The 23,333-nt window shown below is 55.8% G+C and overlaps 2 protein-coding genes across 8 annotated transcripts; one reads left to right on the plus strand and one right to left on the minus strand.

The window, feature by feature from the left end:
* Positions 1–306: 306 nt before the first annotated feature.
* XNDC1N (XRCC1 N-terminal domain containing 1, N-terminal like) lies at positions 307–3,761 on the minus strand (the record flags this gene model as incomplete). The annotated part of the gene is made up of 7 exons (XM_080376076.1): positions 307–965; positions 1,628–1,752; positions 1,860–2,057; positions 2,562–2,746; positions 2,905–3,001; positions 3,185–3,349; positions 3,701–3,761. The coding sequence occupies 7 exons, from the start codon at positions 3,759–3,761 to the stop codon at positions 681–683; spliced, it is 1,116 nt and encodes a 371-aa protein (XP_080232202.1). The 3' UTR covers positions 307–680.
* Positions 3,762–5,861: 2,100 nt separating this feature from the next.
* RNF121 (ring finger protein 121) lies at positions 5,862–23,207 on the plus strand. Of its 7 annotated transcripts, XM_080375769.1 has the most exons (9): positions 5,862–5,966; positions 12,532–12,569; positions 13,587–13,728; positions 14,717–14,871; positions 15,350–15,457; positions 16,264–16,384; positions 18,778–18,911; positions 20,758–20,859; positions 21,612–23,207. In XM_080375769.1, the coding sequence occupies exons 1-9, from the start codon at positions 5,910–5,912 to the stop codon at positions 21,730–21,732; spliced, it is 978 nt and encodes a 325-aa protein (XP_080231895.1). In that variant the 5' UTR covers positions 5,862–5,909; the 3' UTR covers positions 21,733–23,207. The 7 variants fall into 7 exon arrangements, with proteins under 7 accessions (XP_080231895.1, XP_080231900.1, XP_080231894.1 ...); XM_080375771.1 differs by lacking the exons at positions 20,758–20,859; positions 21,612–23,207 and adding an exon at positions 8,911–9,021 and having other exon boundaries at positions 5,927–5,966; positions 18,778–20,751; XM_080375770.1 differs by lacking the exons at positions 5,862–5,966; positions 20,758–20,859; positions 21,612–23,207 and adding exons at positions 7,373–8,608; positions 8,911–9,021 and having other exon boundaries at positions 18,778–20,751.
* Positions 23,208–23,333: the final 126 nt, after the last annotated feature.

The raw sequence follows: 23,333 nt of genomic DNA on the forward strand, positions 1-23,333 counted from the left end.
CTGAAGAGTGGAAAACCATGATTCCCCTCCTTTAACTTATGCTCTAGCACCAGCTCCTGTCACTACAGTGTTTTGGCACCCATGCAGCCCCCATACTTCCTCCATGTCTGGCTGTGGGGCTAGAAGCCTTGCCACAAATTCACAAGGGCTGCTGCCTCTCTGCCAGCATGGCAGACTTGTTCCCTCCCCAAATCCTCTGCCTTGCCATGGTGTAACTTGGTCCAGCCCTGTGGCTCTGCCTGCGCAAGCAGCAGCTTGCCCAGATGGGGCAGGCAGGGTTCTGGTCAGTGTCTCCAGCCCCTGCAGTGTCGCGACAGAGGGAAGACACAGTCACTCAATATGAGTGATCAGCAGACTTCCTTTATTGTCCCTTACAGTCACCTTTTATGCCTTGTTATAATTAGTTCATACATATTACAAAAGTTAAGCTCATTATTGGTTAGTTGCCTAAATACCAAGCCCGCCCCTAGTTTCTCTTCTGTAGTTTTCTGTTCCCACCTGCAACATTCTTTTCCCACCGAAATCTTCCTGTTATTGTGTAACAAGGACAGCCAAAGACAGTGTATTTTGCTTTACTTCAGATAAGCTGAGAGCGATGTGCATTTTTGTCCAGCCAGCTGGACTATGACTATGAGACCTTTTTTCAGCTAGCCAGTTATCCACACTGAAGCAGCGCTGCTTCAGTCCCCGAGTGCCATGACATGGGGCTTGTCCCCACTCTGCACTGTGCTCACAGCCCTACCCCAGGTGGTAGGATGAGGCCAGGGTGCCTGGTGTCCCTGCCTGCTCTTCACAAGTGCTGGCATGTCATTCCACCTCCACCACATCAAAGGGCAGCTCACAGATGGGGCAGCACACCCAGGTGTTGCAGGATGCCTCTGCACGCAAGGATGAAGGCCAGGCTGGATTAGGATCTTCCTCTCCACGGCAGGAGGTGTGTGCAAGGAGATCCAGGCTGAAGTGACCTGCAGAAAGGGGAGGTGACGCCATTGCCCCAGGCTCTGCAGTGCTGGGGTGAGCACAGGGGCCTCATGCTCTCCCTGAAGGTTCCTGTGGCAGCCCGGCACGCCTGATATGCTGTATCATCCCTCTTCTGCCTGTCACAGGGCTGGTGCCAGGGTGCCCTGCATGTGTGGTAGTGACATGTCCTGGCTGTGCAGCTGTCACTGCTTCTCCCTGAAAAGCTGGGGTTCAACGCACATGTGGGGACAGCAGAGCCAGCAGCAGCCACAGGTGTCCCCTCACCTCTCTTCAAACCCAGCCGCCTCCACTTGGAACCCACCTCAATGCTGTGGCAGCTCCACAGCCACTCTCATGCAGCTCAGCTTGGCCTCCGTGGCTCCCACAGCACAGGACAGCTCACCCAAGCACCATCCTGCTACTGCCTGGGATGGCAGGGCCAGGACCTGCCCCAGCTCCTGGGGATGGAGCTCTGGGCTCACCCCCCACAAGTCTCTCCTACCATCGCTTCAACTCCCAGCCTGCCTGAGGGGACTCTGTCACCAGCTGGACAGATGAACAGACAAACACAGTGTGCTCTGGCCCAGAAGCATGTCCCGCTCCCTGCTCAAGTCAGCCATGCAGACTCCATGTTTACAGGCAGGCTGTTTCAGGCCAGAGGACCCACCTGAGCATATGGGGCAAATGCCCGTGTCATGACTGCTGTCACCCCTCTTGGCCTGTCTCTCACATCGGGTGTGGGCTCTGGCTCTTCCTTCTGATGTGGACTGCCCTGAGGCAGCTGGCAGAGACCTACAGGGGCATTGCAAGAGCAGGCGTGAGCTTAGGGCTTGCTCCGCTGTGCCCTGCCCAAAGCAGTGAAAGACTACCCCAGCCAGGGACCAGATCTGGCAACGCACCAGAAAGGAGAAGGGAGCAGTGCACCAACTGCCCGGCAGGAGCAGGCAAGGAAAGATTCAGAGCAGACAAATCACCGGGGTGAGGGCAGGGGATACACGGTGACTTGAGGGATTGATTACCTGCCCGCCGGGCTGGGAGGTCTCTGCCTGGCTGCCTGTGGGCTCTCGTGGGGGCTGCAGGGACATCCCGTGCAGAGCCTGGGGAACAGCAGACAAGAAGTAATCGTTCCCTCTGCCCGACAGTGCCAGATCTCGTGGTGGAAGGGGCCGGGTGAGAACTGAACCACTAGTATTCAGGGGTACAAAAAGACCCCTGTGACACAAAATAACAATCACCCCTTCCAGCTGCCTTGCTGCGGACACTAAATGGAACGCAGGAGGTTTCTCGGTGGGCTGTGGGATTTACCATTGAACTCCTCTCATGCCAGTAAGGAGGGTGACTTGCAGAGAGGAAGGCCACTCTTGCCAGGACACAGCCTGCAGCCAGTGGGGCAGAAGAAATGGGATCCCTCCAGGCATGGGGAGCACCCTGGCAGCTGTGGATTCACCCTAGCCTGCCCCAGGTGGGATCACTCCAGCCACGGGCAGAGCCCTCAGCAGGACAAGATCCATTTGGATAATTCTGGGGGGTGCGTACCAACTATGCAAAGGCTCTCTGCACTGCAACATGCCCTACGCCAGCCATGGGCAGCTCTGGCTCACCTGGGTCCTCAGCTGGCAGCTCCGGGTCACCCCCCTGGCCTCCTGTGCTGGCTCTGTGCCTCAGCGCCTGGCTCCACACTGCTGACAGCACCATCTGGGCTGGTCGGCTGAGGCAGGCTGGGCTACAGGCAGCTGGCTCTAGCTGCTGCAGGCGGCTCTTCAGCTGCTCCTCCTCCCTTGAGCTCCTGGAGGCAGACAGTCAGCCCCGTGGGGAGGTGAGAGCAGGCAGGCTGGCAGGAGCCAGAGCTCCAAGCACCTGGGGGCTTGGAGGCAACACCTCAAGGTGGCTCCAGGCCTGGTTGCACAGGGCAAGGATGGAGATGGACCAGAGCGGGCTACATACGAGCATGGATTTGGAAAGAAAGTCCAGCAAAAGGCAGGGCTGGAGCGCCAGGGGCTGTCCGCGGGCTCGGGATCCTCCTGCAGGACAAGGGAATGCCCTAGGCAATTGAGACAGGCTCTCTGTGCCCCTCACCCCGGGTGCAGCCCCTGGTCCAGCCAGGAGAGCAACCTCTTGCCCTCTCCATGAAGCACGAGCAGCAGAAGTGGAAGAAGCAGTGGAAGCCCCATCACTGCTACCTCCCAGTGGGTTCCCGCATGATGAGCACACAAGGGGCACCTACTAGGCTTTGCTGTGAAGGAGGGGGGTGGCTGGATGTCCTCAGGGTCCAGCAGCGTGCGCACACGGATGAAGGACAGTCCAAACTGGCTGTGCTTGCTGAAGGGCTGGCTGCAGGTGAGCCGCAGGCGGTCCCACTTCTGCCCCACTGCCAGCACCAGGAAGTCTGCTGCAGAGGGGCAGCAATTAGGGTGGAGGGGGCATACTGGATACCACTGTCCCAGCACCGCTCCCACCTCAGCTTGTCACCCTGTGTCATTGTTCTCCCTGCAGAACCAGGACACAGTGACAACTGGGGGATTATGGGTATGGGAAGAGGCCAGGGCATGGGAGCAGAGCTGGTACAACCCTCCTGAGGCTGCACAGTGAACAGGACGGCCACAACCCCTGATCTCCATCCCTACGTGTCATTCCCTAGTCTCTCCTTCCCTTTCCACCACCCCCAGCTAGCTGCAGCCCATCGGCAGCCCCCCAGCCTCTCTGCTCCGGGCCTCTTTCCTTCATATCGGGCAATACTTACCTTCCTTAAACATCCGGACCCTGCAGCGGTTCTGGTCCAGCTTTGAGTCAGCTGGTGTCATCAGCCCAACACTGGGAACCAGGGTGAGATAGGGTTGGTTTAGTGGCTATGAGGAACATCCCACCTCGATCTGGAGGAAGGCGCAGCCGCAGTTGCCTGTATTAAAGCAGGAAGGATGTGAGGTTCAGGGCTGCCGAGCCCATCCTGGGTACAGCCCTGCCCGAGCTGGCAGCAGGGAATGTACCAACATCCACGTAGCCGATGGGACTGGCTCTCTCCAGCTGCAGCTCCAATCTCAGCTGCCTGCTGCGGTCTTGGGGGCAGCTGAGCCAGGGACGAAGCCTGTCCTCAAGCAGCAAGTTCTCCACCGGGTACCTGGGGTCCTGCACGTGACGGCAGAGGTGCCATGTCACACACCAGCTCCCTCCCTGCCTGCCTTCCCCTTCCCCTCCATCTCGTTCTGGGTGCGGGGGACTCTCTGGCAATGCACAGAAATTGCACTCCGCTTTTTGAGAGGAAGAATTGCACGCAATTCCTGCCCTTCAGCACTAATTAGCAAGCTTCAGCTGGTACTTAACAAGGAGAGCTGTGGCGCTGCACCCTGTCACACCCCATACCGAGACACCCCCCCTCCCTCTTCAGAGACCTCAACAACTCGGAGGGAAACCTGGGCTTTGCAAACCTCCCATCGAGCTCCCCGCCTTGAGGAAACACCCCAGAGACCTGTGAGGAGGACACAACATAGCTGATTTTGACTGGAGCCATCTGAGATCCCCTGGAGACAGCTCTGTCGGGACCGAGCTTCCTTTTGGATCCCTCCGGCACCTGGTGAGGAGAGGGCAGGTCTGTGGCAGGACTGAGCATCTCCTGGCAATGAGGAGCTGGGGCTCCAGCCAAGCCTCTGCCCCCGCCTGCCATAGCACAGCTCACCCCACTTTCAGATGGTGCAAAGTGGGGGGCTCTGGGGCAGCCTCTTCATTAGTCCCCGTTGACTCCAACCTCACCCCCCAGCCTCATCCCCAGCCCCAGCGCCTCCCAGCTCTGCCCCCTGACCTTGCAGCCTTGTTTTGCCACAGCATTAACCCCCCCCAACTGACTCACAACCCCCCAGCCCCATTCAGCCACCCCTCTGCTCTTAACTCACCCCACAACCCCACCCGCCCCCCCGGCTCCATTCCACCCCCCTGGTGCCACCCACACACAGCCCACAAGCTGTAGCCCCATTCTGTCACCCCAGTGCCCCTAGTCCTTCCCCACAACTCCCCTCAGACCCTCCAGTCCCACCCCCCAGCGTCCCCAAACACACACACAACCCCCCCAGATCCATTCTGCCACCCCAGTAGCCCCCAGTTCTGCCCCATGCCCCCCAGCCCCATTAATTCCCCAGCCCCCACCCCATTCACCCCCCGTTCCACCCCATGACCCCCTCACAGCTCTGCCCCATGACCCCCATCCCATTACACCCCCGAAGTGCCCTGCAGCCCCCCTACCCATTCAGCCCCCCCCCCAGCCCATTCAACCTCCCAGTGCCCCACAGCCGACCCCCCAATCGCACCCCCAGACCCCTCACAGCCCGGCCCCACAGCCCCCCCAGCCCATCGCACCACCCTAGTGACCCCCAGCCCTGCCCCCCAGGCCGCCCCCTCACGGCTCTGCCCCACGGCCCCCCCAGCCCCTCTCCCCCGAGGCGCACCGATCCCGAAGCCGCCGCCCGAATCTTCCGCTCAAACCCGGTGACCCCTGACCTCCGACCCGTGACCCAGAAACCCGGTCCCCGCCGGCCTGTCACTCCCCCCTCGCTTAAGTCCCCGGCCGCGGCGCCTGACGGGACACGCAGTCCTCTGGCTGGGCCGCGGTGCCGCGCTGCGGCCCTAAGGAACCGTCTGCCATGTGCACTCCCTCCGAAATAGCGTAAGGGGGCGGTGACATCGTTAGCCCCGCGGTGCGAGGCGGCCGGTGTAACCGGGTCCACCGGAAGGGACTGTGCGTCCCACTTCGGGACTGGAAATGGCAGAAGATCCCTGGCCGTGACAGCTCGCCCCTTCCTTCTGCCTGTAGCGGCGCCTCTGGCGGCTGCCCCACCCCTCCTCTCCTCTGATTGGCCGTCGGGGCAGCGCCGCGCCAAGCGATTAGCGGAGGTGCGACGGCGTGGCCGGTGATTGGCGGACGGTGGCGGAAGAAGCTGGCCGCTGGGGACGGGGGGGGCAAGATGGCGGCGGTGCTGGAGGTGGAGGTTGGGGGCCCCGTCGAGCGCGATGTGGAGGAGGTAGCGGGGGGCCGGGAGCGCCGTGGACCGGGGCGGGCTGGGGGCCCCCGGGAGGGTTAGGGAAGGGGGGCTGTGGGGCGGGGGACACCGGGTTGGGGGCACTGGCTAGGGGACAGGGCCCTGCGGCGGGGGCTGCGGGGGGCTCGGCAGCGGCGGGCAGCGGCAGGCTCGGGGCTGGGGGTGCTGGGGTCGGGGGAGGTGGGGCGGACGGGTGTGGGGGTGTGTGCACTGAGTGCAGGGGGACCCTGGGGCGTGGCGGGGGAGGGTGGTCTGGGGCACTGGGAGCTTCCAGGGCTTTGGGTCGGGGGGGTATGGGGACCGTTAGGGCTGAGGGGCTCTGGGAGTCCCTGGGGCGGGAGGGCCCCGGGAGAATCTCCAGGCCCCTGGGGCAGGGGGATATTGGGGGTCCCTGGGGCAGGAGGGCCCTGGGAGCATCTGAAGGCCCCCGGGGCAGCGGGGCATTGGGGGGTTCTGCGTGAGGGCGCCTTTGGGCTTTTTGTGGTGAGCTGCAGTGGATCTGCAGGGCCTCAGGAGGAAGGGCTTTGGAGGGCTGTGGGGTCCCTGTGGGTCTCGGAGGCACTGGGGAAGGGTGAGATGGATGAGAATGTGCCTCTGGGGTGGGCAGCCGTCCTGAGTGGGGGGTGAGAGGCTGGATGTGGCTGGAGGCAGCTGTGAGGAGCGCAGGGGAGGAGGGCGGTGGTGGAGGGGAAGCTCAGAACAACCTTTGAGCTGTGTGAGAAACTGGCAGTTTGGGACATGGCAGGTAACTGGCGACAAGGGCCTCTGAAAGACTTTGCATCCCTGAAGTGGCCAAAGTGCCTGTTTCCAGACAGGGCCCCTCGAGCTGGCGCAGCTGAAGAGGGGCCCTGGAAACACTAGCTGGGTCCTTTGGCACCTGCGAAGCTTCTCTGCTGTTAATTCATTCTCTGACTTTAAAACTCACTGCTGGAAAAGCCATGCGAGACTGGGGTGGGATTTGCATTTCAGAGAATACGGGAGGACGCGGGGCTGCTTGCGGTGCCCTCGGATGCCGGCAGCACGGGTAGTGTTCTCTCCTGGCAGCGACTTCTGCCTGTCACCTTGGTGCTGCGCCGTGTGAACTTCCGTGCTGAGATAATCAGTGGCCCTGGTTGCTCTTGGGGAATTGAAGCCATGTGAGGTAGAGGGCTTTAACTGAAGTTCCCACTGTTCCCATGATGGTGTTCAAGCATTCCTGGAGATGAAAAATTATAAAGCCAAAAAGAAAAAAAATCTGCTCAAAAAGCTGGAATTGAGAGCAGGGGCGTGCCTGCTTCTACACAACGGGAGTGTGGCATCTGTGTCTGCCACGGCATGTGTGCCACCGTACCACAGCACTGTAATGGCACTGCTGTCCTAGGCTTCGTCATGGCTCTTTGCTGTTACCTGCGCTTTGTACTCAGGAGTTTTCCTTTTGCTTGCAGAGTGGTTCTGTGTGCGTGCAGCTGGCAGCCCTGCTGGAGCAGCAACACAAGGGGTACAAGATGCTTGGCTGGTGCAGTTGGGGTTTTTCAGTGCTTTTCCTCAAGAACTGGTAGTTTGGCTTAAAATTTTTCAGGTGCTGAAGGTTGTATTTGGGAAGTTTACTGGCAGGGTTGACTTGTGGAACTTCCCTCCTGTATGGCTGAGCTGTGTGAGCAAGGTGAGACAGTCTGCCTGAAGCGCAGTAAGAGCTTGTGCATCCTTCCTGTGCCATGTGTTGCTGCCAAAGAGCAGGTACAGTGGGCTGACAGGAGGATTCAGCCTCAAATCCAGTGACCAAATGTCTTTAGCCACAAGTTGGTCACTCTTGAGTTACTTCTTGTTATATTTTAAGATGTTCACTGGTGGCTTTTTTATGCCAGAGAGGTGTTTGTCCAGCCAGGCTTTGGAGAACACAAAGGTGTATGTGTGCATGCTGGAACCAGGCTGTCTGAACTCCTCTCTCAACAAGCAACCCTGCCATCCCCCTGTGAATCTCTTCCATTGTGATAAGTGAGACTCAAAGCAAACTAGTAAGCAAACAGTAAGCTCTTGCACTCATGAGCTCTTTAGTTCAGTGCCAGCAGTAGATGGGAAACCTTTTCCATGTAAAAACATAGAAGAGCTGAAGATGCTTAGAAGTGAAATTCCTGTTTTTCAGTCCAACAGAAAACTGTTTTTGGGACTGGCTGAGAGGGCGTTGCGAGGAGGCAACTGACGGGCTGTGCTTAACTCTGTGCTGTGGTTCCACAAAATCCACATCCATCAGGACAAAATCCGTGTGCTTGTGTCTGAGATCTTGGCAGCTCTGTGGGCTGAGCACATCGCTGAGGAACAGTTAAGGGTGGAGCTGGTGCACGGTGGAGATCTGAAAGCAGTTTAATGTTTCACTTGGTGCACCCATGTGGGATAAACACTGAGTGTCATGTGGCTTTGGCTCTGCCTGATTGTAACTCAGGCTGTTGTCAAAGGTTTAATTTGCGATTGTTGAAACATTTGATCAGTTAGGGCCTTTTACTCCCTGCTGATTGTTACTGTGCTGTTTTGTGAGCAGAAGAAATGAAGACTTGAGATTCCAAAATTTTCTCAGACTTCACTAAAGAGCCTGCCTCTTTAAAATCTGCTTCAGGTGAATCACTGCACTCTGGGCATTCTCTTGAAAGGTATTTATTTCTCTTGAGATTTATCTTCCAGTTATTTCAGGTTGTTCCTAGTGAGTGATGTGAAATATATACTGAGGCTGGGGCTGTGGGAGAGATGAAATCAGGTCCCGGGCATCCTGGACCCTCGGCTCTTGTGCCTCTGCCCGGTGCTGTGCATAGCAGATGCTGGCTGCTGTTGGTTTTGATGGCCAAAATACTGTGGAGCTGTGCAACATGAACTGTAGGCTGGTCTGTAGCTTGGAACTGAAATCAGCAGCTGCTTATTCTCTGTCCTCAAGACGTTCTCCTTACCTCCTTCCCAGATTTAGAGCGTAAGGAGATTACAGCCAGCTTGCAGCTGGGTGGTTGGTACGTGTGCCTGGAGATCTTCCTGTCTCCCTGCTTCTGGACTGCGAGAAACAGGCGGTTATGAGGTTTGTATTATAGGTAACCGCAGCCTTTGTGTTTTCCTAGAGAGGAGTTCTCTTGACTGTCCTGGTGATGGGGATCACAAGTTTGCTGAAAACTGAAGAGTGGCATGAGTTTCTTCCAAGGGTCATGGTACTGTGTGTGAGGAGAGAATTGGACTTTAGTCATAGATAGCCAGTTTCGCCAAGCTGTCACGCTGAGGGGGCTGGGCTTTTTGAGTGGTTCGTGAGTTCTGGAGGAGACAGCTAGCAGAATATATAATTCTTAATTCCTTATGTTTTTTTAAAAAAATAGTAGTTGTAAGAGCTCTGGTTTGTCAGACAGAGGGCATCCTGTGCTGGTATTGCCAGCAGGAGTGGTTTGGTGCTCAGGGCTTGGTGGAGTGTATCTTCAGACGCTTCAGTCATTGTCGTGGTTCTTGTCTAACCCCTCTCTGCTCTGGTAAAGGGAGACTTAGGAGCAGAGGCTCTTCAGCCTAGCTGGTGGGGATAGAAAGGGACCCAAAACCTGGGTGTTAAAATGACAGACCCAAACTAGAAATAGAACAAACACTTAATGGTAAGAGCAGGTGCTTCCTGGCACCGTCTCTCACGCTTGGATTCACCATTGCTATTCATTTTTAGAACCAAAGCTAGATTTCTTTGGTAAAAGAGTGTGCAGATCAAGGAGGAGTTAACTGGAAGGTTCAGTTTGCAGTGGCTGCTCTGCCAAGTCGTGTCTGACAGTCATCAGATCGCTCTGTCTCTGCTTGAACATCCCGTCTGTCACGTCCTGGCCCCCCCTTAACAAAGTTATTTCAGGAGCTTTAAGCTCTGGGGAATCTGGTGAAACTCAGTCCCTGTAATTGAGTGAAAATTATGTCTGATGCTGTGGATTCTTGCACCTGCAAGGACAGCTTACATGGCAGTTGCTGCTTTGGAGGATGGCTAGGTAGGAAGCGTTCTTCTCTGTGAAATGCAGGATTGCCTTAGGGTATGGGGCAGAGAAGGCTTTAGCTCATTTGCTGGAAGAATTTGTAGATTTGGGAGAGAGGCTGAAAAGTGTTCCCTGAGCATGGGACAGAGCAGCGTGGATGGACCAGCTGCTGGTGTGCCACAGAGGAGCGACCACAAGCTGCTGTATGCTGAGGGGAGAAATAATTGATGTGTTTGGAAGGTGCTGGACTGTCTGTGCTCGTAAAATGTCCTCACGCAGTGAGGGCAGGGGTAGAGCCTGGGGGGAGCAGGGATCTCCTGGGGAGTGGCAGTGGGAGCCCCTGGTGACTTCCCAGAGCTTGCAGAGGGGTTGACCTATGCCAGAGCTGAGCTGGGCCAACAAGCACTTGGAGTTTATCAGCTTTTGCTTGCAGTGATTTGAGAACATTTTTGAATGATTTTTTTTTTCTTTTACTGTTTATCAGAGCAGTTGTTCCAACTCTGAATTGGGTAGCTGACTTTTTGAAGGGAAAGCAGTGACTGAACTGATTAATCTGGATGTGGATGTTTTAGGAACAGAAGAGCTTGGGGAATTTGGGCAATGCAAGCATACTTCTTGGAGTCAGTGTCAGATCGTCACATGCTGTTTCCTATGCAGGCAGGCCAGTGAGCTTGAACAGGGATTTTCATAGGTCTATGTTTTGCATTTGCCTAAGTACTGAAGCGCTTCTTGAAGGCCTTGGGGACTGAACCTCTCGCAAGTGTTGCTCTAGGGTGAAGCACAGCAGATGTCTAATAGCACACAGACGGATTGCTGCCACGCACGTGCTTTCCTGCCTCCTCACCCTGGGATATAATTAGGCGCCGCAGAGGAAGTGAGGCAGCTATGTGTGTCCTCAGCTGAGCCCAGGTGTAATTGGAGGTGCTGCCTGCAAGGCATCGGTTTGGGGAACAGTCCCAAGGTTGAGGGATATCCCTGTGGTTCAGTACCCAGTGATCCAAGGCTGGTGGTGCTGAGGTGGAGCCTGTTCCTGTGTACATGTCTCCAGTGTGTACAGGAAAGCGTGATGATAAAGTCCTTGCTGTGCCTTGGTTTTGGTACCTTTTCTTATGGTTCCACACCTCCTTGCTGGTAAACATCCAGGTGTGGGTCATTCCGGGCTGGCCAGCCATGCACTGGGCTGTGGCTGTGCTGGGGAAGAGTTAGCAGCCAGGGCGGGTGCCAGCCCCTCGGCTGTGCTGGAGGGTCTCCAGCCAGCTGGGGGGTTGTAAACTGTATGTTTATATGCCCAGCCCCAGCTGAGCTGCTGTAGGTTTTATCTGTGTTTGTGTCTTGCCGAGGAAAGGTAACATGAAGTCAGAGCAGTGGGATTTTGTTTGCTGCATCCCCAGCACTGTGTGTCAGGGTTTGTGCTGGTGCTGGGATGCCCAGCCAGTGAGCCCGTGCAGGAATGTGACTGGTGCTGGAGGCCTCTTCAGTTCTTATGTGAAGATATAAAGCTCCAGGAGAAAGCTGAAATGCAGTATCAAAGGTCCCCTCACTGCTGCCCAGTCCAGATGCCTCATGGAGAGAGTATTCATGCCAAATTTTGCTGGGGGAAACGGGGAATTCTGTGAGACTCGGCCTTTGAATGCTGCTTGCTTGCAAGCTGAGAAGGTTAGCCTGGGGTCATGGTTCTGCAGAGGGGGGGGCCTTCTAAATCACTTAGGCTGGTTCCTTTTGTCCCCTAAACCTGTCAGGCAAAGGCTGTCCTTGACGCTCTGTGTGCAGCTGGGCAGTTTCAGCTTGCATTAAGCACAGATTACACCAGTTCATCATCTCTTGTTGGTAATAACAGCAACTCCTGTTGCTCTTGGTTGCTCCTGTTGGGCAAAACCTGCTGCCTGTAACACTTGGGAGAGACACCCAGCCATGTCAGCAAAGGAAGTCCTAAATCTTTCTTCTTCCGTGATTCTGTCTGAAAATTTGTTTGTCGATGATTTGTGGGTGACATGTAGACACCAACCCCTGTCCTGCACACTGGTGGAATTTGGGATTCCCCTCTCTGTCCTGTTTCTGATGTGCACTGGGGTCGCCCCTGTGTGCCCAGAGACGCCTGGCTGGGTTTTGAACATGGGACTTGAACCAATTCCTCTAGGACGGTGAGCTGCAGTGAAATATGGGAGTATGAGGGGAAAGGTACTTGCAAGTGGTGGAGGAGCAGGGGGACCCTGTGGCTCTCCCTGTGCTGCCTGGAGGGTCAAAAGACAGCTCTGGGCTGCGGTGTCATGATGGCATGTCCAGGGTTTGTTGTTTAAAGCTGCTGAATCTAGGGTCTCCCCCTTCTGAAAGTTCTCAAAGAGCAGTCCTGGGGGTCTCACAGGATGCCTTTGCAGCTGCTGCTGCTGTCATCACTGATCGCATCTCCCCGGGAGATAAAGGAGCCGGGTGCTGCGGCCGTGTTTCATGCGATGAGCAGGCGGTGTAGACGCGGCACAGCCTTGCTCCTGTGGGACATAAACCAGCATCTGTGCCGATTGGGCAGATGAAGGAAATCAGCTATCTGTTCTAGGCTGGTACTTCAATAGCTGATTTCTGTGGTGTTTTTTTTCTCTCCCTAGGTTGATCTTTCACACTTGTCCCCAGAAGAGAGATGGAGGTGAGTCTGTGTTGTGAGGTGAACTGACGATTACAGCTTGAGTGAGCTCCTGCTACTGACCAGAGCTACCAGCAGCACAGCCCATTTTCATGATGGGAGAGGACAGTGTTATTTGTTAGAGGGAAGTAGGAACTGTCCTAAAAGGCAATACTAACATGTTTTTCCTTTAAATCGCTGACTAGATACTCCTCCTTTTCCTCTAGTCAAACCCATTTCAGCCAGACATTTGTTGAAAGCACAGTAAGGCTGGTCTCTCAGTATGGATTTATACAGGGTGGCTTCAGATCAGAGAATTTGGCATATTTGTTGGGTTTGGATATTTTTTTTTCCCCCCTAAGTTGAACTGTCTTGTCAGCTTGAGACAGAGATGTAAGGATTTAAGAGGTCTTAATTCTGTCTTGGGTTTTGGTTAAACAGCACAAGCTGCAAAGAAATCCCGGGTGTCTGCAGAGCATCAGTCTGGAAATCTCTTCTTCCAGGATACGCATGGGGTTATCCAGGGCAGAGAGAAGCAATTTGCTGGAGTCAGAGGGTTTTGCTGGCTATAGACTGTGCCCTGCCTGTCCAAGCCTTTTCCTTGCTGGGTGAGAGGGAGGATGGTGCTGGTGGCTCTGAAACTGGGCTGAGGGTTTGGTACTGAGAGCTGGTGCACACTCGTGGCGTCAAACAGCCACTCAGCTGATGCTGTTGCAGTGGTGAGTGAGTTACGTGAAACGTGTGCTCCACGTTCCTTAGTTCAGATATGTCAGTGTGAGTTCTTTCTGCCTTGTTCATACCGGGATGGGCTGAATGGCAGTCTTGGCTTTCACAGTTTAAGAATGAGCTAGTCTCAGAGAAGCCTTTTGTCTTTTCTCCTCTGGATTGCAAGGCAGCACCCATCTCCACGATGCTCCTTTGTGGTGTTTCTCAGTCTGGTCTTCCTGGCTGCCCGTGCCGAGGTGTTTGTCAGCCCCACGGTGCTGTTAGCATGTGATCTGTGCCCGCATGCTCTTCAGCCACCTTTTCCCTGTGTTGCAGGGTGGAGCATGCACGAATGCATGCCAAGCACCGTGGTCACGAGGCTATGCATGCCGAAATGGTCCTCATCCTTATCGCCACGCTGGTGGTGGCACAGCTCCTGTTGGTTCAGTGGAAGCAGAGGCACCCTCGCTCCTACAACGTAAGTGTCTCCCATGCAACCGTTTTGTCTCTGAGGCGGGGTGTGAGTGCTGAGTGATGCTGTCCTTTAGCTGATGAGAAGTATGCTCCTGGTTTTCTCTTTTTGGCTGGTGTTGAGATACCCCTTGTCTTCCCAGAAGCCTGCAGGGATTCTAGCTAGGGATGAGGTTACATCTGTTACAAGTGATGCCAATAACTCTGTTTTTCATAGTGCTTTGACACCAGGTGATCGGAGAAACAGATCTCTGGTATTGTCCTGAGGGTAATGCAAAGAGAAGCTGTATTTTTCTGGGTGCTTCCTCAGAAGCAATGGGGACTTCTTGCTGCTGGGCCCCTGGTTTTGACAGTTCTGGCAGCATTGTCTGCTGAGCAGACCTGCCACTTGCTGATGCCGCTGGCTTGTCAGGGACTGTTATTCTACCTTAACTGACCTCACTCTGATTTTGGTATCAAAAGTAATGTTTCCAGGCGATACCTATAACCCTCTATGAACTTTAAACTGAACCTGTTTGCCTGTTGCCCCTCCCGCAGCACCACAGGAGCTCAGCTGCAGGGCTGTAGATCCCTTTTGGGAATAGGCTGTAGGGCAGAGGTGAGTCTGAAACCTTCCGCTGCACCTGTCTCCTTGTTTAATATTCGTCTGATGTTTGTATAGTTGCTGTGTTCGGGTCCTTGGAAAGGTGAAGGTTTATATAGTAGCCTTACAACAACTAGTTAGGTGGATCATCTCCTGTACCTTCCTCTGGATATGTTTCCTGTGCATTCTCCCTCTGGCTCTAGTCCTTTGTTACCAAAGATCACGTGGCTGCTGCCCCAAACTTCTTCAGCCAGGCTTTGAGCCTGTTCTCTGGGTGCCACAGACCAAACTTCCTGAGTTTCCTGGTTGCTATTCAGAGCCCTTTGATGCAGGGAGAACAGCTGCCAGGAGTGGCAGGGTGTTTCTGATGAGCAGAGAGCCAGCTCAAAATGCTTTTCCTCTGTTCCTGCAGATGGTGACCCTCTTCCAGATGTGGGTAGTGCCTCTGTATTTCACGATCAAGCTGTATTGGTGGCGGTTCCTGGTAATCTGGGTGCTATTCTCAGCAGTCACAGCTTTTGTCACCTTCAGGGCAACTCGAAAACCTCTGGTACAGACAACACCCAGGTTAGTACATGTGTTTCTGGGAAAACTCCTCAGCCCCAGGGGAATCATTACAAGGCGCTCTTTCCAGTTTTGCTGCCACAGATCATTGTCTTAAACTTTGTACCTTGGGAGCACTCAACCCCTGCCCGTGCTGCCCAGGTCAGTCGGTGTAAAGCACTAATTGGCTGCTGGCAGCCAGCCCAATGCATGTGGTACGTGAGTGGGTGGTGGAAAGGCAGATACTTCATCCGAGGGCATTCCCAGTATGAAGCACACTTGCTTGTGGCCTTTGGAGATGCTGAGGTTTCTGGTTTGGAAGTCAAGACTGTAAGTGGCCTGTGGCAGGGATGGTTCTGTGGCTTGAAATAGAAATTTAAAGCTCATGTGTGTGGCTAGTTGAAGTGTCTGCTGACACCACCATCCAGGTTTACAAAGTACTTGCTGCAGTTTCTTTCAGGAAAAAATGAAGTAGTTAAATTCTTGTTTTAATTCTTTACAGGCTGGTTTATAAATGGTTTCTACTAATATACAAGATCAGCTATGCCACTGGAATTGTAGGGTACATGGCTGTGATGTTTACGCTTTTTGGTCTTAACTTATTGTTCAGGTGAGTGAATCTTTTGGGTCCCACTCCTGGGGCGAGGGATGTAACACACTGTGTGGAGTAAGGCTGCGACTCTGGAAAAACAGTTGTCTTAGCAATCTGATTAGTGGGACCAAAGAGACTCCAGGGATGTCCTTTTCTTGCTGGGAGGATCACAGGTAAGATGGTGCTACCTGAACTGGTCAGGGTCGCTGGAGAGCCCTGCTTCCAACTCAGCTGCGTTGGCAGCAGCTCCTCCATCTCTGCCTGTGTCTGGCCTGGGAGCAGCAGTGGGATTTTCTTTGCTTCCTGATAAAGAGTAGCATTTTCTTTGCTACCCTGACGAAGGGATACCTGCAACAGGCAGCCAGCCCAGGTGTGGTAGCAGAGGACCCTAGCCCAAGCCTTCATGTTTTAGAGAGGTTGATTCCTTCTCTGGTATATGAGCAGACCTGGCAGCTGCCTGCACAGACATGGAAGTGTTAACTGGGGGCTTACTGGGAGCTGATCTGGTGCACAAAACAGTTGGGAGATTACTGTAGTTGCTCATTCCAGAGGCTGGTGAGGGTGGTGGGCACCAGATACGAGACACCTGGGTGTTACACCCACATCTCCATTCAAATGCTGCTTTTTGACATCCAAGGAGAAGTGTCCCAGAAGCAGGGGCTGGGGCTGTTCTGGGCAGGCACCTAGAAGACCTCTGCAGGTGATGCTTCTGGGTGACATGTGTCTGCTGCTCTTGTGATGGGAGTTAGCGCTGTGTGCTATGTCAGCACCCCTGCAGCCCCCCCAAAAAAGCTCTTGATGTCATTTTGGCTCTTCTGTTGTAGAATCAAACCAGAAGATGCGATGGACTTTGGCATCTCCCTCCTCTTTTATGGTCTTTACTACGGGGTTCTGGAGCGGGACTTTGCTGAGATGTGTGCAGATTACATGGCCTCAACGATCGGGGTGAGTTAATGCCATGCTCTTCCCCAGGCGAGAGTCCTGCCCCATTATGGGAGGGCCTGAAGTGTGTCAGTTGCAGCAATAGCTTTTGCCTCTCCCAAATGGGAAAGTGCATCAGACTTGAGGAAGGGCTTTCTGAGGCTGCTGCCTTTCCCGCTGTGCTCTCTCTGGACCCGCTGCCATGGTCAAGGCTGGGAGGTTTCTGGCGTAACAGAGCTGCTCCGAGATCTTTCCTTCAGAGCAGAACTTCTTCAGGTGTTCCCTAGTCTCCAGAAGCACAAGAAATAAGGAATGGAAGGATCTGTTCAGCCCCTCTCTAAACTCCTGACAAATATTCTCTCTCTGGGTCTTTAAAATCTCCAGTACCAAAGAGCACTCCTGCTTCTGGGACCATGCAGCAGGTGTGTTAACTTAAGAACTTAAGGGTTCACACCATGGGCTTCCTTCTGCTGCTTGTATCTGCTGCAGCTTGTGCTGTCCCTGTGGACAGAGGTTATGTTCCCATGTGCCTTCAGTGGTGGCCCACTCACCTGCTACCAAACAAAGCCACACTCCACCAAAAATTACATGCAGTAGGTCATGTTGCTGCTTTGCAGCAGCCCTTTAAGGTCTTGGACTCTTATTTATTCCTCCTCCTCCTCTCAGAGCTTTCTGCTGCTGCTCCTTGGAGGTTCTGCCTGGCAGGACTGGGGAGCCCCAGCCCCTCACCAGCCACCTTCCACTCACACTGGGACACCTTGGCAGAGCTCAGGTCTCCCCCTGCATACGTGGTGGGTACCCAGGCCAGACCCCGAGGGTCTGGCCTGTCTGCAGGACTGCCAGGAGGGTGCTGCTGCTAGTTGGCACCACGGCCCAAGGGTTCCACTCCATTGGGTGGTCAGAGCAAAGTTGTGCCAGGTCTGCTGGAGGCAGGTTTTGCTGATGATACTAAACTAGGAGGAGCTGTGGACTCCCTTGAGGGCAGAGAGGCGTTACAGAGCTGGGCAATCACCAACTGTGTGAAATTTAACAAGAGCAAGTCTCAGATTCTCCACCTGAAACAGGGTAATCCTGGTTAGGGGGATGAGAGGCTGGAGAGCAGCCTGGGCTGATGACAAGTTGAGTATGAGTCAATAGCGTGGCCTGGCATCCCAGAGAGCCAACCGCGTCCTGGGGCGCGTCAAGCCCAGCACAGTGAGCTGGTCGATGGAGGAGATGGTCCCACTCTGCACTGCACTGGTGTGGCCCCACCTCGAATTCGGTGTGCGGTTTTGGGTGCCTCCATGTATGAAGGACATCACACTACTAGAGTGTGTCCAGAGGAGGGCGACCAAGACTGTGAAAGGTCTCGAGGGCAAGACCTAGGAAGAGCTGCTGAGTTCACTTGGCTTCTTCAGTTTGGAGAAGACTGAGGAGTGACCTCATTGTTCAGTGACCTCATGGCATTCTACAGCTTCCTCAAGAGGGACAGCGGAGGGGGAGTTGCTGATCTCTCTCTGGTGAGCAGCGATAGGACACGAGGAGATGGGGTAATGCTGCATCAGGGCAAGTTCAGACTGGATGTTAGCGAAAGGCTCTTCACTGAGAGGGTGGCTTGTCACTGGAATGGACTCCCAGGGAAGTTGTTACAGCACCAAGCCTGTCAGGAGTTCGAGGAGCATCTGGATAATGCTCTTAGTCATGTGGTTTAGTGTTACGTAATCCTTTGAGGAGCAGAAAGTTGGACTCAGTGGTCCTTATGGGTCCCTTCCAACTTGAGATATTGTGTCTCCTAGCCAGGACACAGCATGAGTGACCCAGGGCTCGTGGCCACCCCTGGAGCGTGTGGGACCAGAGCTGCACGCAGGGAGATGTGGTTGCGTGCCTGCACCCTCCTGCGTGCTGCATCAGGCTGATGCTGAGCCAACAGGCTTGGAAATGGTTGGGGGGTGGCTGCTCTGCGCTTCGCTCTTCAGCTGACTGAGCTTCAGGGACCTGTGGGGCTGGAGGCTTGGACCATATTCAACTGCCAGCCCAAGGCTGCCATTTTGGGTTAAAGCTGTCACCTCCAGCTTGTCCTGCTCTCACCCCCAGCCTCTGCCCTTGCTGCCTGGCATGGGTGCACCAGCCCAGCAGGCAGCTGACAACTGACCAGGCCATTGGGGAGTGAAGGGGGGTGGTCCCCGGCATGGGGAGGGGGTTGTGGGGCTGGCAGAGGGCCTGGGGTGTGATGGGCCACCACATGGCTGAGCAGCTCCCTGTCCTGTTGTAGTTGTTTCCCGCAGCTGGGCCTGTAACAAGGTTTTTAAGCCCAAAAGGCTGAGGCTGGACTCCAGGTGCTGACCCCAGCCCTCCTTAAAGTTTAGCTGTGCTGACGTAGGCATGGGACACGTGCCCTCCTGCTGTCACTGCTTTCCCTCTGCTCTGCCCTCGCTCAGTTCTACAGCGCCTCGGGGATGCCCACCAAGCACCTCTCTGACAGCGTCTGCGCTGTCTGCGGCCAGCAGATCTTCGTGGATGTCAATGAGGAGGGGATCATCGAGAACACCTACCGCCTTTCCTGCAACCACGTGTATCCTTTTCCTTGGGAGCCAGCCCATTGCCTTGCTGGCTCCCTGCCAGGGCTGGCACCAGAGAGCTCCTGCCCTGCACCTTCTCCAGCCTGGCGTGAAGAAATGCCTGTCCTGGGACTTGGGGCCATTCTGCTGATTTTACATGTGATCCTTGCCTGTGTCATCGCTGACTTGGCATGGGAAGAGGCAAAGTCCCGCATGTCCCTGAAATCAATGCCTTGTTGCTTCCATTTTACAAGTGGTTGTTCTTCCTTCCCCTCTCCAGCTGCCCCTGCTGTGGCAGTGCTGCTGTGAAGCTGTGCCTTGCTTTCCAGCTACCTTTGCCAAATCTGCCGGGACTTGACTGCCCAGCGCTTGCTGCCATGCCAGCTCCCGTCAGCATGAGGTAGGGGCGTGAAGCGTCCCTGGTCCAGCCGAGCAGTGCTCTGTGTGTCACACTGGCCCCTTGTTGGAGAACTACCGCTGCAAGTCCTGGCTGAGAGCCTCCGAAGGGAAGAGTTGGGGGAAAACACTGCCTGCCCCACACAGCATCCCTTGGAAAACAGCCCCTGCAGCTTCGTGCTGCCAGTCAGTGCCTGCCCTGCCTACTCCAGCCACAGTCCAGCAGCTTCCTCCTTCCCCAGAAATCCTCCAGCAACTCTGGCCACAGCGGGGTTTCCAGCACCCTGGAATTGCTCACCCTTCCCCTTCAGCTGATTTTGAAACTGGAAGTCCTGGTTGTTGCTCAGCCCCAGCAGGGGAGGGCTCAGGGTTTTTTCCGGTAGTGACTCAGCGGTGGAGGAGATGGGGTGTCCTCTGGCACTGCTTGCGTTACTGGCTGCGAGGTGCTTTCCAAACTGGGCCTGAGCAAAGGTCATGGTGGCAAAACTCACCTAAATTTAATCGCTGTAAAGCGTTTGCGAGGTGTATGCCAGCCTGGCCCCAGCATCTGACCCCGTGCAGGGCCTGAGCCTGCCTGTCACGCACCCTGTGGCAGCTTGGTGGGGGGTTGTGGCTGTTGAAGGAGTCTGTGCTTGTGGTAATCCCTGGGCTGAGGGGGGAGTGGCTCCTGCTGTTGCTCTGGCATTAACCCTGGGTCTGAGCAGCAGAGGCATTACCTGGGGGAGTTTGTTTGCTCAGCGACACCCTTATGCATGGCAGAGTTCCCCAACAGGGCAAGCGGCCTCACCCCAGAGCTGTGTCATGGTGGCTGCAGCCACCTCATGTTTCCCTGTGACTTCTTCAGGGCTGGGCTCAGGTTGAGTAAATCCTTGTTACTCATCTGCCATGATGGAGCATAGCTGGCACCTGCACGTCAGTCCCTGGGAGAAATCCCTTAAATACGTTGTTAATCCTTGAGAAGCCGTTGTGTAACACACAGAGTCAAGTTTGCAGAGCTCTCCTGGGCTGTACAAACCTTCCCAGAACTCAAAGCCCCAGCATTTCGCAGCCGGACACATCCCTGCCAGTCCTCTGCTGCCTGCTCCCACTCTCAAATTGAGGAGCTTCCCCCAGCCACCCGTGTCGGTCTAACCCTGCTCTGGTGTTAGTGTGTGCTGGGTTACGTGTGTGCCGGGCACTGTCGAGACACAGACTCTTCACCATCTCATCATAGCCCTCATGATGCCTCCCCAGCCCACTGCCCCATGAGCTCCTTCCTCTGTGCCTGGAAGGTGCCGTGCCTTCTAGGAAAGGGCTGCAGTTGTGCAATGTGGACACCCTTGCCTGTCTGATACCCTGTGCAGTGGCATGGGGATGACTTTTTTTTTTTTAAGCTCAGTGGTTTCCTCCATGCTCACTTGTGTGCCATCATTGTTTCCCCCTGCCCCAACATGAAGCAGTTCCCCTTAACGTGCCCCTCCCCAGGTTTCACGAGTTCTGCATCCGTGGCTGGTGCATCGTCGGGAAGAAGCAGACATGTCCATACTGCAAAGAGAAGGTGGATCTCAAGAGGATGTTCAGTAACCCGTATCCTTTCTCCTTGTGAAGGGGAACAGTGGGTAGGGTGCATGAGGGGCTCAGGGCCATGCCTGGGAGCTGCTGGCTGCTCATTTGGGCTCGCCAGGCCCCCCCAGGCAGGTGGCTACCAGCCCACAGCAATGGCAGAGACTCTGCAAAATCTGTCTGTGAGCTGGGCGTGTTGCCTGGCACGGGGCAGTGGGCATGTCTGGGGAGCTGGGAGGCTCTGGGCTCCACTGAGGGTGCTGCTCCCTCCGGTGAGAGATGAAAATGTTCATGAAGCCCTTCATGGCTGAGCCCCACAGCCCCTGCTTACCATGAGAGGGCTCAGCAGCCCTCATCCCCCTCCCTGCACCGCTGTAAGGGATGGCTCAAGCCCCACATTTTGCTTTTCCGCCTGTGGATGTTCCTGTGGGAAGTGAGTTCCCGCAGAGCCAGGCACTGGATTTTGCTGCCTGTGCAGCATGTGTGTTGCCCCCTCTTTGAGGCAAGTCGTGTCGGTCCCCTGGGAGGAGGAGATGGTCAACCTGGACCCCCACATCCTGCAGGACACCTGGTTGCACCCCACACCCTCCTTGCCAAGGCACAGCTGAGGTGAGCCCCAGCCTGGCCAGAGCCCCCCCTCCCCAGGGAGCCAGTGCTGCAGAGGGTTGAGGCTTTGTTCCCCCTGTCCCTGTGGTGTGGCAGCTTTGAGTGGCTCCTTGGTGGGCTACACTCCTCTTGTCCCTGTCCCCGTGGTTCTTTAACTCCTTCCTACCCAGCTGGGAGAGGCCTCATGTCATGTATGGGCAGCTGCTGGACTGGCTGCGCTACCTGGTGGCCTGGCAGCCGGTGATCATCGGACTGGTCCAGGGCATCAACTACATCCTGGGGCTGGAGTAAGGGCAGGCGGTGGGGAGCCGTGGAGCCACGAGAGGACACGTGCCCAGGGCAGGGGACAGCAGCTGGCTGGGAACGCTGGCTTTTCTCTGTCACTTCTCAGGACCTCAGCCATCCCCAAGGACTGCAGCACTGGGGGCCGAAGGAGGACTCTGCCCTGAGGCCCCTCCCACTAGGGCTGGGGGAGTCTTTTTTTAAAAAGCAATTATTTTAATGAGCATATTGAAAACTTTCTATTGCAGCTGAAAAGAGACGCTTGTCCCGTTTCCCTGCCCCAGCCCCTCTCTGGCCCTTCGCATGGCCCCGGTGTGCTGAGCGTTTGACGGGGGGCTGTTCTCCATCTCCCTCTCCTGCTGCTTTGCCGGGAGAGGTGACAGGGAGAGGGCTGAGGCTTTGCCAGCTCTGACGCTTGCTCCCCGGAGCAGCCTTCCCAGCAGCGAGGACGGGACATGGGGAAGCAGGGTCGGGGCTGGGCCCCTCTGCTGCGCGGGGCTGCAGAGGAGAGGCTGCCTGCGGGGGCTGGGGCTCAGCACCCTGGAAGAGGGGACGGAGGGACACTGCTGCCCTGGCACTGACTGCCATGGGCCAGACTTGGCTGCCAGGTCCCTGGTGCCGTGGGTGCATGGGGAGTAACCGAGCCCCTCTCCCGCGCTGTGATGGTGGGCTCTTGCCTGTGCCCTGCCTCAGCTAACCCTTTTGTACACTCCCCCTTTTTTCTATATTCCTGCCTGGAAGCTGGTGGCATCACCCAGCTGCTGCAGCTCGGGGACCAGCCAGGGCACAGAGTGTGCTGTGCCATTTCTTTCCCTGCACCTCTTTCTGTGATGGTGACGGTATGTCAAGAGCAGCCTGAGAGTGGGTTGCCCCCGCCCCAGGGCACGGGGGATGCCCCGCTGGGGATTGCTCTTTTTGGCGCTGTAATAAAAGGGATCGAGCAAAGGGCGTGGGCAGGGCTGGGCTGCTGCTGGTGTTTCCCTGCCCCAGCATTGCTCCGCTCCTCGCCATGCCAGCACGAGGAGCCGTGCCCCCATCCATCTTGTGCAAGGGGCTTTGGGCTCATTTTTTGGCAGCGGGTGAGTACAGCCTGTGATGGCAGCATGTGGGAGCAAGGTCCTTGACCCCAGGGCCAGCTGTGAGGCTCTGGGGGAAATTGGGAGCATTTTGGGGGTGGTCAGGAGCCAGCCCTCTCAGCAGTGTGAGGGCTTGAGCTGTGTCCCGTGAGGGTGCTGGGGTCTGACGGAGACACATGAGGCAGCGTCACCCCCGTTCCTGGTGTGAGGGACTGTGCCACGTTGCACAGGGGATTTGGGAAGTGGCCACAGTGGCAGCTCGGCTGTGGGTGCAGTGGAGGCTGTGTCACCCAGGGGAGACCTGGCGTGGCTGCGCCACGTGCCCCGCTGAGTCCTTTTGGTTTTCTTTCGGGTGAAACCACATCACAATGTTGTGCCAAACACAGAAATAAGAGTCCTGGAAACGGAGATGCGGCCCAGGGTTTTTCTTGATCGTCTTCCTTGCTCTAGAGTGAGGCCACAGTTCCTCCTTCTGCCTTTGTGCTCTCCCTCAGTGGGGACAGATGCCAAAAGTGGCTGGGGACAAAGCACCCT

Source organism: Falco punctatus (assembly GCF_963210335.1).
Source record: "Falco punctatus genome assembly, chromosome: 2".
NCBI classification, from domain to species: Eukaryota; Metazoa; Chordata; class Aves; order Falconiformes; family Falconidae; genus Falco; species Falco punctatus.